The 19,249-nt window shown below is 39.0% G+C and overlaps 1 protein-coding gene across 3 annotated transcripts in view; it reads right to left on the reverse strand.

Annotated features, from left to right (window-relative positions):
- The window catches only part of col27a1b (collagen, type XXVII, alpha 1b), a 591,032-nt gene that overhangs the window by 211,314 nt on the left and 360,469 nt on the right, over positions 1-19,249 (reverse strand). For all 3 annotated transcript variants that reach the window (XM_059993655.1, XM_059993656.1, XM_059993657.1), the window contains 3 exons: positions 18,391-18,435; positions 10,031-10,084; positions 8,479-8,532 (listed from right to left, as the gene is read on the reverse strand). In XM_059993655.1, the coding sequence (XP_059849638.1) occupies positions 8,479-8,532; positions 10,031-10,084; positions 18,391-18,435 (153 nt within the window). The remainder of the gene's footprint in view (positions 1-8,478; positions 8,533-10,030; positions 10,085-18,390; positions 18,436-19,249) is intronic.

Genomic DNA, 19,249 nt, shown 5'->3' on the forward strand with positions numbered 1-19,249 from the left:
AATTAAAAGGAATTCACATTGCTATCTCACCTATCAAGTGTGTCAATTGGTAGAAATAAATCATTTACCACAATAACATGATGCATGCACCATATGATATGAACACATCTGGGCAATCTTTTATGGTTGCTTTCACCTAGAACGTCTGCAAGTTATTTCTCATTTGCACAGATTTTATAGCCATTTCCGTTTTTAGTTCACAGAGCAGAAAATAGTAAGGTTGGCTATTTTTAATCCATTTCCATCCAAACAGCAATATGAGATGAAAGCTCCAGGGCTGCTATAAGATTGACAATAGAGTTGGAGATGAAAATACCATGTACAGTACCTCAGTATCACAAAATAGGAATCTATCTTAACAAAAAAGGGACAAATTTAGTCCATGATTATAATTGAACCCATGAACATTAACTCACTACTCTTTTATTTCTGTTTATTTTTGCATTACCTATTTTAACTCAACTATTTAATAGACACATATATATAAACTGAGTTACATTAAGTGTGTATATATTATATATAATGTAACCCAGTTTTTTCTCTGTATTTATTTATCATGTATTTCATTGTACCGTTGCTGTAAAATTAACAAATTTCACACCATATGCCAATGATATGAAACCTGATGCTGACTAAAATTAAATTCCAAATATCCTTTTTTTCAAACATAAAAACTGTTTTTGTTAACTATACCTAATACATCTTTACAGCAGATGGTATAGTAGCTGATTGTAAAAGACTGGCTTTTCAGAATTTCCTCTCAACAAATGGAAGACTGCACATAAGTGGGATAAATTGGACAAATAACAATAAACTGATGTTTTAGTAAAACAACAAAGCCATAATATTTTCCATTTGATTTAAACCTAATTTTTGCTTTTGTTTGTTAGTCTGCTTGCTAAGTGCTTTTGAGTATTTTACCACTTTAAAACTTCAAATTGTCATTCTTCAAATCATTGTTGATGACATTGTTGTAAAGGCATTTCTCAACTATGATGAGGCACAATATCAATAATATGTCTATTTAATTTCAGGCACCTTAATTGTTGATGATATTTATAATCCCTAAGCATAAGGCCATAAGAGATAGGACCAGAATTAGGCCCATTGAACCTGCTCTATCACTTCATTATGGCTGATCCATTTTCCTTCTAGCCCCAAGTTCCCTGCATCTCTTCATGCGCTGACTAATCAGAACATGGGAGAATATATCCAAAGGGCATAGATAAATACTGTTTTACAATTCTACACACTGATACCCAATGGAAATAAGCCATAATCAACTTTAATCAAACATAGAGGTGGCATTTTACATCTGGCCAAATCAAGCAGATTATGATAGAGAATTCTGGATCTCCCCAGTCCTTCATTTTATTGTAATTAAAATTAATATAAGGTCAACGTTTACAGCACTTAACTTCTTCATATGTACTTCAAGTATATGAGGGGTGATTGATAAGTTCGTGGCCTAAGGTAGAAGGAGTCAATTTTAGAAAACCTAGCACATTTATGTTATCAGGAGCACTGAATTCTGCTTTTAAATCAGCAGGAATGAAATCCAGTCCAAAGGGATTTGTTGAAATATGATACTTTAAAATGTGATTGAAGATTTTTGATGCTAGTCAAATGCAGATCATTAGAAACAAACAAAACCTGAGACAGAGCATAGCTATATTTTTGTGAAATCTGTTGTAAAGGACAGGCAATTGTGATTTTTTTGGTTAGTTGGTTTACCCACCTATTGATTGATTGATTGAGATGCAGCACAGAGTGGGCCCTTCGAGCCGTGGCACCCAGCAATCCCCCAGTTTGATGCTAGCCTAACCACAGGACAATTTACAATGCCCAATTAACTACCAACCGGTACATCTTTGGACTGTGGGAGGAAAGCAGTGCACTCGGAGGAATCCCCTGTGGTCGCATGGAGATCGTACAAACTCCTTACAGGACTTTCTCCATCTTCTTGCTCAATATTTTCGTGGGTTAAATGGATAAACCATTTGCTGCATTGTTCACCAAGATTCAAAATGCAACTGGGGCATTAGGAGGAAACCTACACTGTCACGGGGAGAACGTACAAACTCCTTACAGGCAGGGGCGGGAATTGAACCTGGATCACCTGTACTGTAAAGCGTTGTGCTAACCACTATGCCACTATGCTGCCCATATATTTAAAAAATGTCTATTGGTCCAGATTTTGAGACAAGATCACATCCTTTTGGACTGTATTAATAGGAAGCTTAATGTGTGTTTGCTGCAGAGGTATCAGACCATGAGCTCTTGATAGAAGAGGGAAGACAAAAGAGCTACTTGGATCTTGATGAATGATGAATGAAATGTTCTGTCTCCTGTCTCCACAGTCCACGAAAATACTGAGCAAAAAGAGGGTGAGAGGTCTGAAATGAAGAGTGAATTAGAGTTGACGAAGTCAGTGGCAAATGACTCAAAAACATGGGATAGAAAGAATGGATAAAGAAATAGAAATGTAACAGAAAGGAAAAGAATGAAAGTAATTGTAATAATTTATACTTCCATATTAAAATCCTAAATAAAATCATTACTGAAAGGAAGGATAATCGCCTTTCACTTTTCAAGCAAATAAACCTGTGTGTCAATTATTAACAATGATCATGTCATTGAATGGGTACTTAATCTGTTAATTATTAGATTTAGCTTCCTGTAGCAAGTTTTAGGGGTAGTTAATTTATAATTCATGGAGAGATTAAACAAGAATTGCCATTTTACAAATCTTCTGGCAGAATGGTTCAAAATGTCCAGCAACATTTCCTAAAATGATAGCTGAGTTACACATTAATAACAGCAGACATTCTTCAGCAAAATCAAGTCAAAGTAATTTTCACTTTTTTTCTCACTCATTTTCTTCCTATATCTGACATTTGGACTCCTTTGAGCTAAAATTTATGATAAACACTAGTTTGGTCTCATATGAGAAAACATGGCTGGGAATTTGGGTTAATGACTCCTTGCTTATTTTTGAACAATTGCTGACAAAAACAATTTTGAACATAAATTTCATTAATTTATCCCCTCACTTTTTCATGGGGAAAACATTGGCCTCCGCTTGGCATGAAGAACTAGTGTGGAACAAATAATCAGGATAAATCTGTAGTTTGAATCATGGATATAAACCTTACCTCTTTGTAACATTTCATGTTTAAGGACAAGATCACATGATTGTCCTCCAACTGTAACTGCATGAACCTAACCACATCTTATAGGATAAAAGCAAATATTATGTTGTGTTTATTAGTGGCAGCAGTTCTCAGTTTTTTAAATGCCCATTTCAACAGCTTTGACTTCGAGATCTTGGCTGTGCTGAAACAGTTCCAGTTTTGGCAGACACATACTGAAGTCTAAAAGATTTTTATTTCTAATCTTAGCCCTTCCTTTTGGATTGGTTCCATGCAATTTACTGGACAATTGCTATGACCAGCAGCAGCAGATTAACTGTTACCTTGCTGGATAAATATCAGTTCTATGCATCAAGTATTGCCAAGCAGGTATCTACCAACAGACTGTGTTACCAGGCACGTGTTTGGCTTGGCTGCAAACACCCTCTATTCAACTAAGCCATTCTTATGCAGGATTTATTTATTATTAAGTTATATAATTTTAATCTATCTTGGCCAGAAGATAAAACATAAAGCAGAAATTCATCTGCACTGTTTTCTGGCTTTAAAACAGCAGTGTTTCAAAGAGCTCTAAAAAATATCACGGAATTCATTATGAGGAGATCCAAAACAGCACCAAAGGTCCTCTATTTCAAAACACAGCATGTTATGTATCCAATTGCCTACACTGATGACAACTTTCTTCATGACTTTAGCTTGAGCAAATATCTCTTAGAAGTTCACGGCACATTACAGTCATGACTTTTCTGGAGCGTGGTGACTGAGAATGAATGCATTTTTCAATAAGGGGACAGACTTTGCAGAGTTCTCTCCAGGAGGAAGTGGAACCTGCAGAAACCCAACAACTGTGTGCTCATCCGCCAATTTTCATAAGCATAAGGGACGCATGAAAGGAGATGGCCAGGGAGCTATCTGAAAGGACGTGAGTGTCCATTATGTGTGTCTGTGATTTTGGGAGTCCTGCAGCCAAATACTCTTTCTAAAAACAGAAAGGACCAATGCAGCTGTAATCGGTAAAGGTCATGTTATACAGACTGCTAAGAATCCTGAGGCGTCTTTTAAAAGTTAGGGAGATCCTGACATTGACTTTGAGAGCAGTGGAGCTACTTTCATGTGGTTTCTAGGCAAATTTCAAGTGCAGTATGTGCTCTGCATTTCTCTTGAAGTCCGCGTCGTGGTCACCCTAATTCTCAGAACCCTAGCTTCAGGATCTTTGTAGGTTGGCTCCAATGAGATTCATTAGCGTAGCACTTTGATGCTCACAGCTTCAGTGCAAAAGTCAAAATCTCCAGCTGATTATTAATAAATGTGACCTTTACATTCATAATTCAAGGGGCCATTAGTGGCACTGCAGAATCCCAACAGTGCAGGTAGTCATAGAAAGGAGTCATACCCTACCGCCTTGTAGACGTTGCCCTTATCAACAAGTACTGTATGATATATAATACCACCTGATGAATATTTGCAATATTTTATTCGGAATTTGTCACCACTTAATTTTGTTGACTTCACCTTTGGATGTGGTTACTGGGATTTCAATTTGGATCAATCATTTTGTGGCTTCTGGCAGATAAATACGCAACACTGGCCACTACTGCAGGAAAATGTGCCTGACCACCAAATGATACTCAGCTTGAGCCTTCATCATTATTAAATGCTCTCTATGAGAAATGGCCAAAAGGGGTTGAAAATTTCATCAGTGAGAGTTTTTGGGTAGGACATTACAACTGACATCAGATGGATTAACAGGACCACAGGAAAATGGCACCAGATTACACAAAGCTCAAGTACCAGAAGGTCAATCCTTATTAATGATGAAACTTATCCCACTTTGAACTCTGCACAAAATTGCTGAATGATTTCAATCTGCTCAATCCTTCAATTTGGATATGTAAACACATTTTAGCCATTACTTTTGGATGTTAAGGTTTTCTGCTTTCTTAGTTTCCAATTTATTTTTTGCTAGTTTACTTTTCTGAGCAGAAAATACAATAAAAGTACCTTGTAGTCAGTTGGAGAAAACAGTACTATGGCCTAAAAAAGCTACTCTCTTCACTTCCCTGTGGGAAGATGTCTGGCTTCCAATCCTCACGTCCTTACGGAAATAGACTTGACGTCTCTCTTGTCAGTAAATAGGCATCCATATGTGGAGAGTCACACATGACAGCTTATTTACTGACACCTCAGTGTATTCGAATATCACAATGAAAATTCAAAACTAACATCTTCAAAACAAAAAAGAAGACTATTTCAAGTGGTTCTGCCTTTTAATTTTGAATACAGGGCAGATAACATGACCATGCATAATATTGAAATGCAGTATATTTTAACAGTGATGTTTTTGATACATCACATCAGTGGTTTGTTAATAAATGATTAGTTTGTAAGATTAATTATGTCACTAGACTGACCTTTCACAGATAACAATGGAATTAAGACAAATTAGGACAATGAATTGATATATTAAATCGTTTCCCAATGTTAAGCTAAGATTTGCAGGTTAAGATATAATTTCAGTGTTGGAAGAACCAACTGAGACTTAATGAGGAATACCGGGCATTCAACTAAAAGTTTTGAAATTAAACCCCTGTTTGCAAGGCCATTCTGACTGAGTTGGTCATTCATGATAATTTATATTCACTTTGGCCACCAGATGGAGCATTTTATCACCAGGATGTAGGCTGTATAAAGTTGTCAAAAAACTCTTGCAAGACTATTCTGCTTATGAAAGACAATTTTGCTAGTGAACTACATAAGCTGCTAGAAAATTCAAAATGCAGCCAGGATCCACCTGAAATATGAATCTTTCCTTTAGCTAGTCAATGCTGGTGATCTATTATATACTTAATTTTGAATTGGCATTTTCCCTTATAGTCAGAGAGCAACAGAATCACTGAGTGATCTGAAGCAGGAGGACAATATTTGTCCCATTGTGACTTTGGTAGAGCTACCAATTAATCTAGCTTCCTTACATTCTCCACAAGAGACTTGTAAATGCAGTCCATTCAAATGTTTATCCAACTCTCTTTTGCAAGTTATTCATGAAACTGGTCCACCACTGTTATCAGGCAGAGAGCTTCAGATCACAAGAGCTCATTTTGCAAGGTATAGTTCCTCATAACAATTTCATATGCCAATGAACTTAAACCAATGTCCTCTAGTCTACATCAGTACATTATTATTTTGTATATTATTATCCTGTACTTTATTATTAGTTAAGTCTGCACACTGCTAAGTGTGTTTTTAAATGTTGCTGCTGTAACAAAAGAATTTCCCACTCAGGCTCAATAAAGTATTATTATTATTAATAGTTATAGACTCTTTTGTCACTGGAAACCATTTCTGCTGATTCACTCTTAGCACAATAATTCACAATCTTCAATCTACGAAATATTCATATAACCATCGGTGCAAGTTGAATAATTCTAGCTTCTCAAAATTCCAAACATAATTGACTTTGCCTGTTCATATAACTTTTCTGGAAAATCTCTTCTGTTCATCTCCAAAGCAACAGAATTTCTAAAGCGCCAAGAGCCAAGATTTGAACACAAGTGGCCTAAACTTATTTGTAAATGGAAATTATGTCAGGGACCATCACCCTATTGTGGTGCAGGGGTCAGCACATCTCTGCCTTCCGTAGCTACCCACTGAAATACACAGATCAGAGGTGAGCCAAAGTTCAGATGCCAACACACGTGATCTCCTGCTCCTTCTCGGGTCTCACCAATAAACAAACTCCCCTAGCCGAGGAATATCACTAGCTTAAGAAGGTGAGCAAAGTTATGTGATCTGTTAATTCAAATTTTCAATTGATTTATTTTGAGCAATTTAAGGTATCTTAAGTAAATGCAGATATTTTAAAATACATTTCTGGAATACTTAGTTCTATTTGAACTGTTTAACTGCCTCTGATTTTCCGGGCTGATTAAAGATGATTAAAAAAAAGGTCCTGACAGCAACAACTGCCAGAAGACCATCAAGGCATCTGGAGGTGGGAACTCAGGATCTATCCCATGAGGTACAGTGTCCACCCATGGCCTCTCAGGATGGCCAGAAAAATTACGTAAGAACTCTCCTTTTCTCAGTGCCGCTGGGACACAAGCCTGACCAACCCTGGCTGGGTCACCTGGATGACAGAGTCTGATGTTGAAAAACTGAAACACCCCATTGACCCCAAGTCACACCACTGATGATATGTCAGCATCAAAATACAGATCATTTCTGTTGATTTATTGAAGTTTAAAGAGCATAACTAGTTGATATTTTTAGGCCTAGTTTTAACCCTATTTATTAAAATCAAACAGACAATACTGGAAATATTGAACAATTCAATTCTCATCATTGTTGATGGGAAAGTCAGGACTAATGAGACATTAAATCTTTCTGTAGATGTTGTGAGGGACTATTGTGTGTTTCCACCATCTCCTGTTTTATTTCGGAATTACAGCATTGGAGGTATTTTGCTTTTGAATTCCTGATAATTAATAATGATAGAATCTATGCATTTCAGAAGATGCATTTTAAAGAGTAGGCATTATCATTTACCTTGCAATCTATGGAAAGATCATGAAGCTAATTATCTTTCATTGGCTTTGAAATGGTGGGGGGGGAACTATGACCAGAGACTCAGAAAACACAACTTTTAAAATGACATGGGGAGGGAATGTGCAAATGGAGAGAGAGATAAATGGGAGGAGATAAAGAGGGTAAAAAATCAAAAGATAGCAGGAGAAGGAAGATGAGGAATAAAGTGGAAGGGGAGGAAGGGAAGCAAAAGGAGAAGAGGAAGGAAAAGAGCAGGGAAAGGAGAGAAAAATGGGAGGGGTAAGAACGAAAGGAGAGCTGAGAGCAAAGGAGGTGGGAAAGTGGGAGCAGCGAAGGTAGGTGGAGAATGGAGAAGGGGAAAGAAGAGGAGTAAGGATGGGAAGAAGTGTAAGTGTAGAGAAGAAAAGTGGAAGAGATGTATGAGTGGAATGAGGAGGTAAGGAGAGGGCAGTGAAGGGGCAAGAGGAGGAAAAGTTGGTAGTGTGTGTGAAATATAATGGAGGGATAGGGGTAGTGGAGAAGAAAAGGAGATGGGAGGGGAACCAGAAGGATGAACAAGGCGAATGGGATCAGGTGTGGTAGAAGAAGGAAAGAGAAAATGGGTGGTGAAACAAATCAGGAGGAAGGAGGAAGAAGTAAAAAGGGAGGGTTGAAAAGACAGGAATGCAGAGGATTTGTGGAGACAGACTAAAGAGGTTCAGTATACATAGGAGCAGGAATGCAGAGAGGGCAAGGGGCTATAAAGCAATGAGGATAGAGAGACAACAACTCTACTCCTTACCGTTGCTCCTTTAACTCCTGGAGGGCCCGGAGGACCTGTTTCACCACGATCACCCTGCAGGAACAAGAGCAGGCACTGTTCAGCGGAAATTCCAGAATACAATTTACACAATACTCCGACATTTGTGACTTCAGTGAGTTGGGACTGATGCTCTTGGGATGTGTTCACCATCAGAGATCTAATGTATTTCAAACTGAGATGGAGAGAGGGCAAGGGGGCAAAATAAAGCCCAAATAGGAGGAAGAGATGAAATATGATGGGAGGAGAAAGTATAATGGTACATACTGCAAGTGTGATTTCGGCATAACCCAAAACATCATTAAAATTGCACAAATTGTGTGAGAATCACATAATCTGATTCTAGCTGTCTGTACAAAATCTGCTTTTTGATTTGTTCTTACTCCTTTAGTCTAAGGAGACTTGCATGATCAAACAGAGACTGCAGATTCTGGGAATCTGGAGCAATACACAAAATGCTGGAGGATCTCAGTGGGTCAGATGGCATCTATGGAGGGAAATGAACAGTAGGTATTTCAGACCAAAACCCTTTGTCATCACACTGAAAACTAGAAATATTCAGCAGCTTGAACAATGACAATCGGGAAAAACAGATTTAACATTTCAGGGGATAATCCTTCATCATAACTGAGAAAGGTTGTATTCAAAAGTTATCAACCTGAAACTCTGAATTTGTTTCTCTCCCTTAGCTGATCAGAAACTTCAGAAATCTCAGCCTTTATAGGATAGATAATGCAAGGTGAAACAGCAATGTTGTAAACTGCTGAAGCATCAAGAGAGCCCCAACAAGTTCTGTTTATCCTTTAGGAACCCTGCTGCTTATCTCGTCTTCCTACACATTGATGACCCACAATGTCTCTGGGGAACTGGCAAATGTCAATAGATCCTGTCATGCCAGTACGCACTTCTGGTGATGCAGCTGTCCCTGACTACTACATGGGAATGCCACGAGAGTGCACGAATCTCCAGGAATAGACCCATGAGCTTCTGACTTTTGAGGCAGGTCCTCTCAGGTTAAGGCAGGTTCCATTCTTGGGAACTGTTTGTGGCCAAAACGATTCAGAGCAGAAATGTTGCTACGCACTGAGAAGGTGCCTGCAACAGACAAATCCAACCTGCCAGTCTCCCAAACACTCATCCATACATCTGGCCTGTATGCAGGTCAGGTACCTGTAAGCTGGGGAGGACCAGCATGTCAACACATAAACATGAGGAAAAAAGGAAAAGAGGGATATATTTGTGTTTACTGAATGAAGGTTTAAGGGAGATATTTTATATGGTGTATAAACACTGGCAACAACTTATTGAGCCAAACGAGTAGTTTTTGTTTTCTAATACAAACTATCTGAATTACACCTTTTTCAAACGTTCTAATGCAATGCGTCCTTTTATCACAATTGCCTTTAGTTCCTCTCTGTGGTGACTTTTGTGTCTGCTTTCAGCCGTTCCAGAATAAATTGCATCTTTGTCTCAATATGCCTGATATTTCTGATAATTGCTATGGTATTCCCAGAAAAAGGATCAGTTGGTGTACCTTTTCCCCAATCTTTCCAAGTTCTCCAATTGGTCCCATGAATCCTGGCTCACCCTGGTGAAAGAATAAAAAACAGAATATTTCTTTCACTTTTAGATGTCATAAAAATTATTAAATGTTGTAATTAATGACCCACTGAGCCTAGGATTAGACAGAGCAATAATTGTGCATGGATTCTGAAGCATTAATTAATCAGCTTTGCATATGGACAATAATTGTATCCACCTTATCCTGAGTTGGGCCATGTATCACAAAGTACACAAAAAATAATCAGCAGAGATAGTCTTAGCAAATTGTGGTTGGAGTTGTGATATCCCATGGGATTGGCTGGAATGCCATTGTTATTTTCTTTTGACTGAAAGGTAAGGAGTGATGACAGCACACGTATTTTTTTCTCTAGCAAGTTGCCCCAGTGTGTCATCATCACCTTTATGGCAGATGATCAAGAGATTACATTGTCCAATAATCCAATTCCTGGCCAAATGTATTGTAAATAACTGTGGCTTAGAGAATGCCCCGCACTAAACTGTAGCTTTAAAGCAGTTATGGGTTATTTTAATGTAAAGATTGCATAAAGAATGAGAAATTCATGGAACAGCGTTGCCGTACTGAAGTTGACATTGTTGGTTGCCAGGTAACCTTTTGCATTGATGTGTTATAACTTATATAGTTTCCAACACATAGCCCAGCAAGTGCAACCTTCATGGCCAGCTTGCAAAGAAACGTGCCTCCATACACATCTATACCCGTATGATGGGAAAGCAGTGGGAGGGCTTGGAGCTACCCAAATAAAAAAGTAGTTGAAGTCCCCTCTCCTTGAGAAATGGCTGACCTCTTTAACGTGGTAAAGACAGTAAACTGTGAGAAGTGGACAAGATGGGAAGCACTAGCATTTGCAATAAGTCTTGGCTTTCAGCTATGAAACTCTTAGTCCGTGCAATTCACAGTGAACTCTTTGCCGTTTCAGAGATCAGTGACCACTGCATGAATCTCACAAGTTTTACAAAAAAAAAACATGAAAGGAAACGCAGTCAATTATTTACTGCAAGACTGGTTACTGAAATCTTGATAAGATGGCAGCCCATTTGATCGCGATGACTTCTACGGGGACAACCAAAGGTGTTATTGTCTTTTAAAAAGTTTTGTTTTAATAATCACAAGACCCTTCTGAACATGAAGAACTTAAAGTACCTCAGATCTGCCCCCATCAGTGAGTAGCCCGTTGACAGAGAAAGTGAAGGAGGGGCAGATGGCAGGGGAACTGCGTGACCTCAGTCGTGGTGAGCTCTAGGCCTCAAGCCATGGTGTCGCCTGCTTACAGCTGCCCAGGAGAGAGTTGTTCGAGCTGGAGTGAACACTGGAGGTGGCCTGGCACAGTGTCCAAGCTGAAGTTGGTGCTGCCGCCTAGTGTTTGCTTAACAGAAAGCAAGCTGCATTATATTCCACTGCAGACTGCTGCAACGTTCATGGACTCAGGATCTTGGACTATATCATTTTTGTGTGAGTTTTTTTACTGATATCTAAAATGTGCTGTATGTGCCCTGTGCTGTGTTGGGCTGTTTTGCACCTTGCTCCCAGTGGGTACACTGTTTCGTTTGACTGTATTCATGTATGGTTAATACACAATTAAACTTGAACTTGAGAAATCAGCTGTGAGAAGCAGTAATGACTATAAGCAATCTTTAATCCTAGTCTCACTCCTGAACCTTACATAATAACATACTGTGACTTTTCTTGTGAAATAACAAGAAAGATAGTAGCCTCCCCCAAAATATTCAATGTCTGACAGCAGTAGAGAAAATGTGTGCAGTGTGACCCCCGCTATTGTAAGCTATGTGATTTACAGTGGCAAACAGCAGCATGCAGGTGAAAAAGTACCTGAGCAGCTCTGTCAATGTTCACAAATTGACCCAGAAATGATCACCAGCAGCATCTAAGATACACTACGTAAAATAACGTAGGCAAATGGACCCAGTTTTTCAATCATCCAACACAGGAACAGCACCCTGCAGCCACCCTCGCCATGCTGCTGACAAGTACACATGCTAAAGCATCATTTGGTTAATTCTCAAATGTTATTAGCTTTCTTACCAAGGTGCCACTTTCAACACTTAAAAAAAATTGTTTCCTTGTTAAAATGAAATGGACTGAAGTTTTCACAAAAGCTTTTGTAGCCGCGCACAGAAATATTGGCATCTACTTCAGTAGCCGTGGTTAAGTCTGAGATTCCCACGCAAGCCGGAACACACAAGGAAGTCCAGCTGATCACCTTGTGGAGTCAAGTGGCAGATGCAGGCATATAGAATCCCATCAGATGTGCTGGCAAATCAGCCTACTGACAAACTGAACCTCATGTAGATTCAGCAAAACTTTTCATTTCAAAGAACAGACGAAGAGCTCTGACAGAGGGGGATGTTTCCAATAGTTTGTGTTTCTTGATTAAGTCTCTTCTAATGCCTGTTTTTTAATTTATTGAGCAATTTATCATCTTAATTACCTGCTTAATTTTTAACATATTTGGAATGTGCAACATATATAAACATTCAATTTGCTCTGCAATTTTGACAACTGGTTCCAAGTATCTCAGTGGAAAGGCTCCTAGTAAATCAGATCTGAACTGGCTTCCTCAAGGAGGCTTTTGCCAGCCGAGCAAAAGTATGGTTGGTGTTGTGGGAAAATAGTGTGCTGCTCCAAGGGAATTCCCAGCCAGTGAAATGCAGGGAGTTACAGTCTACCATGTGTTTATGGAAATTAAGTGTTTTGGCTGGCATAACAACGGATTGGTGGCAGGGCAATTGTAATGGAGAGAAACACTGAATTTGGCCACAAGTGCTTTTGGGAACACAGGGAAGTATTAATGCACAGTAAGAATGCACAGAAAGTGCCCTGTCAATTAAAGAATTTGCAAAAGTCATGGGGGACTTTAAAAAGTATGCTTAACTTCACTTTTTCAGTTATAGTAGGCGATCCTTGACCTGAAATGTTGATTCTTTTTCTCTGCTGTCTGATGCTTCTTGTGGTGCTGAATGTTTCCAGAATTTTCTATTTTTTTGTTTCAGATTTCCAACATTTGCTCATCTTTCTTAAATGTTATGTTACAAAAAATGATGAAAGGTTGATTAAAATCTGATGGATTAGTCTCTGACTCATTTAAATTCTGATAACAATAAGCAATTCTTTAGCTTATCTCTGTAATAGCTAAGTTGTGTTGGAAGTTCCTATGCCCTTGAGGGGTAGCCTTCCGCTCTTGGATTTGTCTTGGATCCTCTTCACTTTTTAATGCAAACTAGATTAAAGAAACACAGCATGAGTAAAAGAAAATTGCCAACGCTGGACATCTGAAACAAAACAGAAAAGGCTGGAAGTACTAAGTGGGTCAAAAAGATGCTTAAGGATCTTCCATCAGAACTGATAAAGTGAACAGGCGATCATACTTTAATTGTGCACAGATAAGGAGGGTGGAAAGTACAAAGAGACTCTCTGTAATAGGGTGCACACCAAATCTGCCAAGGTAACAATTATCAGCATTTGTAATCAAAATAGAAAGATGAAACAAACTGAAATACTGCCAAAACCATGGAGAGGGAATGAACAGAGGTTCACTTGGTATTGTTAAATTCTACACCAAGTCATAAATGATTCTAATGTTTGTTCATTCGTTATGTTCCGTGTCACATGATGTTGACGATCATGGTCTTTCCATGATCATGATTGTTCTTGGCAAATTTTTCTACAGAAGTGGTTTGCCATTGCCTTCTTCTGGGCAGTGTCTTTACAAGATGGGTGACTCCAGCTATTATCAATACTCTTCAGAGATTGTCTGCCCAGTGCCAGTGATCACATAACCAGGACTTGTGATATGCACCAGCTCCTAATACATCCATTCACCATTTGCTCTCATGGCTTCCTGTGACTTTGATCAGGGGGAAAAGATGGTGCTACCCTTTACCCAAGGGTGACCAGCGGAAGGAAGGAGTGCCGTTCACCTCCTTTTGTGCAGCCGTATCTCCATCCTGTCACCCTGATTCTCATGTATCCAGATGAAAAAATCAGTATCAGAATCAGGTTTAATATCACTGACATATGTCATGAAATTTGTTGTTTTATAGCAGCAGTACAAAATAAAAGTGCCAAGCTGCATGGGTCCTAATGCCCTTCCCTTGGATAACATCGGTGGTGCGGAGAGGGGAGACTTGCAGCTTGGGCAACTGCCGGTCTTCCATAAACAAAACCCTGCCCAGGCTTGCGCCCTGGAAACTTTCCAAGGGGCGAATCCATGGTCTATTGAGACTAACTGAGGCCTACTACAAAATAAAATGTACAAATTACTCAGTATATATAAAAATAGAAAATTAAGTAAGTAGTGTAAAAAGTGAGGAAAATTACTGAGATAGTGCATTCAGAAATTTGATCCTGAACCATTGAGTGTGTCTCTTCAGGCACCACTGATGGTAGCAGTGATGTCCTGGATGATGAATGTTGCCTTTTTGAGGTATCTCCTTTTGAAGGTGTCCTTGATGCTGGGGTGGCTAGTGCCCAACATGGAGCTTGCAGGGTTCACAACTTCATGTAGCTTTTTCCAGATCATGCGCAGATGGGGCGCTGCTCCATGAATTTAAACTGGACATTGTTGGAGCAATGCAGGTCAGACTGAGAGCAGGGTAGAAAATTCAAGTGAGTAGAGACTGGAAGTTCAAAGTCACCTTTGTGAACTGAATGGAGATATTCCACAGAAAAAGCTATCACATAATCTGTATTTGGTGTCTCCACGATAGAGGAGTCAATACCAAGATCATTACTGTGAATCAAAATATGCTTTGTCTTCTCACCTTTACAGTTCTTTTGAATGGTCCTTAACCAAAAATGTCATCTGTTTTTCTGCCTACTGATGTTGCAAAGTCTGATGTATACTACAAAATTCTTTCATTTTTGTTACTGAGAAAGGAACTTTAAAAAGAAAGCATGGCCAGTATTGCCACACTGAAAACAATACTTAAATTAGTGGTGGCGAACTCAAATGAATGTTTGCAAGAGGTAGGAATTGTTTGAGATAGACTTGTTCCCACAAACTCCATCCTGCTAACACCCAGCACTAGTGAAGTCTTATTGTGGGTTTCAGAATGCTGGATGAACAGAGTCTGTCAAAAGTATTAAAGCACAGTTGAAGCAACAATTGGCTTCTTATGAAATATGGACATCTTGTTTCAAGATTGCTTTTGTGGTAAGAATTTTATCCAGAAGAGAAAAAAAAAGCAGTTGGATCTGACCAAGTTGATAATTTCATCTTTTCTGAAGGGTGGTGTAATGGGATGGAAAGAAATTAATGCTGTTTCACACTGGAACCATGGAATGGTTGTTACATTATCTTTGTCACAGTAAAATGAAAGAATATGATATGGAAAGACCAAACATTGTAGCATTATGGACTATTTAGTCTACAATTGTCCTGTTAAAATTCAGTCCATCTAGCTCCACTCCTCTTATTCCTGCAGTACTTTTTCCTTATTAACTAGGAATTAATTTCAAGCTATCTAAGTAATCCTCTTAGAGACATGCACAGCACCAAAATGTATAATTCTGTGTCTTGCATTCCTCAATACAGGCCATCCCTGGGTTATGAACAGCAGATGCATGGATCCCCCTAAATATGAAGGAGTATGTATGTAATGTTATTAAATTCAGAAGTCCAACGTATTGACACACTTTCATTCCTATAAACAGCAATATTAGTTCTCTCTTTCATTTACTCATTGTTCTTTTTTATTAGTCTTACATGCTTTTGATACTATTCATTACAATACTGAGGAGTTGCGATCACCACGTTGAGTATTTTTAACATATTTTAACTTACGGACAGAGTCAATTCATGTATGTGTGTAAAAATCGAATCTGTTCATTAATTATGGGATGGGTAATTGTGACTCCCTGGATATGATGCTGATTCACTAGGTATTCAGTCTTTCCTTACATGTTTTTACAAATGATGGTGATGCTGGAAATATTGTCACTTAAAACTCAAAAGTTTGTCGATTCACAGAACATTTAGAACATAGAACAGTACAGCACAGTACAGGCCCTTTGGCCCACAATGTTGTGCTGACCCTCAAACCCTGCCTCCCATATAACCCCCTACCTTAAATTCCTCCATATACCTGTCCAGCAGTCTCTTAAACTTCACTAGTGTGTCTGCCTCCACCACTGACTCAGGCAGTGCATTCCACGCATCAACCACTCTCTGAGTGAAAGACCTTCCTCTAATATCCCCCATGAACTTCCCTCCCCTTACTTTAAAGCCATGTCCTCTTGTACGGAGCAGTGGTGCTCTGGGGAAGAGGCGCTGGCTGTCCACTCTGTCTATTCCTCTTAATATCTTGTACACCTCTATCACATCTCCTCTTATCTTCCTTCTCTCCAAAGAGTAAAGCCCTAGCTCCCTTAATCTCTGATCATAATCCATACTCTCTAAACCAGGCAGCATCCTGGTAAATCTCCTCTGTACCCTTTCCAATGCTTCCACATCTTTCCTATACTGAGGCGACCAGAACCGGACACAGTACCCCAAATGTGGCCTAACTAGAGTTTTATAGAGCTGCATCATTACATCGCGTCTCTTAAACTCTATCCCTCGACTTATGAAAGCTAACATCCCATAAGCTTTCTTAACTACTCTATCTACCTGTGAGGCAACTTTCAAGGATCTGTGGACATGTACCCCCAGATCCCTCTGCTCCTCCACACTATCAAGTATCCTGCCATTTACTTTGTACTCTGCCTTGGAGTTTGTCCTTCCAAAGTGTACCACCTCACACTTCTCCGGGTTGAACTCCATCTGCCACTGCTCAGCCCACTTCTGCATCCTATCAATGTCTCTCTGCAATCTTTGACAATCCTCTACACTATCTACAGCACCATCAACCTTTGTGTCGTCTGCAAACTTGCCAAACCACCCTTCTATCCTCACATCCAGCTCGTTAATAAAAATCACAAAAAGTAGAGGTCCCAGAACAGATCCTTGTGGGACACCACTAGTCACAAGAAGTTTATTCTTCAAAGATTCAAGTTCATTTATTTATTTTTGAGAGAGCACGGAATAGGTCCTTCTGCGCAGCAATCCCCTAGCCTAATCACGGGACGATTTACAATGACCAATTAACTTCCCAATTGGTATGTGGGAGGAAACCAGAGCACCTGGAGGAAACTCACATGGACACGGAGAGAATGTACAAACTCCTTAGAGGCAGCGGTGAGAAGCTGATCATTCGCACTTCACTTGAGAATTACGGCTGCTCACCAGTTTACATTGACTTGATGCAAGCAATCAGATGACACATTTTCAATTGCCTAACGTTCCAAAGATACCCATAGTAAACAGTGGATGATTCTGCCTATCAATCCCATTCTCCCTCTCCTGACAACAGGCTGCTTTCCACCTCTTTGAGGGCACCTGTATTTTTATATTGTGCCCGTGCTTCTGATACTTCAAAGATGATAGCACCATGTGAAAAGAAATGCTCAGCATACAATCATGGCTCCATCTTCAACCTCCTGGTTCCTTTTGGAAGATTTAATATAATTTCAAAACTCTGCATATTTATATTAGAGAAAGTTGTACAGAAGAGATAAGATGAAAGTAGGTAAACTGCCCACACACATCCAGTCTGGATATAAGCACAATGCTTTATCAACAAAGACCAACTTCCCAACTATGTGGTGCAAACAACTTTGCATTGAATCATAATTTAAGAGTATTCCAATATAGCAAACCACCTCAGTTTTGCTCTCATTAAAATGCAATCCAAACATAGTACTAAAAAAATCCTGAATTATACTAATACATTCTCTAGCAATCTGTACTTTTATTGGGCTGCACTCCGAATAATGCCAGCTTAGCACATTCCAATTATCTTTCATGCATTTTTATATTTGGTTTGATAATGTGTTTTATTTGGATAATGTGTTTAAATGGTGCAGTGATAAAAAACTGAACGTTTTTAAGATAGAAAGCAACACACACAATAGGGTCTTGCGGATGCAATAGGTTCTTTTAAGAGGCTCCTGGATAGGTACATGGAGTTTAGAAAAATAGAGGGAAATGGGTAACCCAAGGTAATTTCTAAAGTAAATATATGTTCAGCACAGCACTGTGTAGGGCCTGTATTATGCTGTAGGTTTTCTATGTTTCTACACACAAAATGCTGGAGGAACTCAGCAAGTCAGGCAGCATCTATGGAAAAGAATAAAAAGTTGATGTTTCGGGCTGAGACCCTTCATCAGATATAAACTAGATTATGTATTAATCAAAATGCAGCAAGATGCAATGAATTCCTGTTACAAAATAAAATGAGAAAGCCAACCAGTACCTGCTCTCCAACTTTCCCAACTCTTCCGAGATTGCCAGGTTCACCCTTTAGGGTTAGGGATATGGGAGAAAGAATCAAAATCTCAGCAAATAAAGTCTCATTCAACATCTTTGAAAAGTTAAAGATTGTTCTGAAATGTTACTCAATTCTTCAAAGCCTGACATTTTTTTTTAACTAGAGCAAACTAAGTCCTCAATCTGAATAATACACTTCCAGGACTAGTGGTAGACTGAACTGCCCACCTTGACTTCATACATTTGCCTCAAAGCTTCAATTTATTTAACATAACTGTTGATGCCACACGTTTAAAGTAATCAAACATCAATATTCAGCTTCATATACTGTAAATACAACTGCCTTTTTCAGACTCAATGCAATCCATTAAAATAGTTTGCAGGCTGCAGTAAAAATCACCCGAAAGATTGTTAAATACATAAAGGGGCAATACTGAAATGAAATTACTTTATCATCCACATTAAAATGATTTTATATTTACTCCTGCTTCTACAAGTTCCTCTTCCACTGCAGTACACTTATACTGAATAAAGAATGCACATTCGAGACGTAGCTCTTCATCACCAGTCAGCAGTAAACAGAGGAATTTCAAACTAAACTTCGCAGTCACCAAAGTGTTGGCAGGACCAGGTTTACCATGGAAATAAATCTTAAGAACTCTCCTTTTGGAATTTGAGGATCTAATTCTTTTTTGCAGCAGCAGCAGATGCTCTACTACAATCAGACTGGGCGCTGTGCAATGAGATGATTATATTTGTAAGACTGTAGGATGACAATTGTTGTTCCTTTCTGTGCCTTAAAACACACTGGGCGGCAACCTTGTTGTTCCTTTAGCAGTTATGCC

This window comes from Hypanus sabinus, chromosome 18, assembly GCF_030144855.1.
Source record: "Hypanus sabinus isolate sHypSab1 chromosome 18, sHypSab1.hap1, whole genome shotgun sequence".
NCBI classification, from domain to species: domain Eukaryota; kingdom Metazoa; phylum Chordata; class Chondrichthyes; order Myliobatiformes; family Dasyatidae; genus Hypanus; species Hypanus sabinus.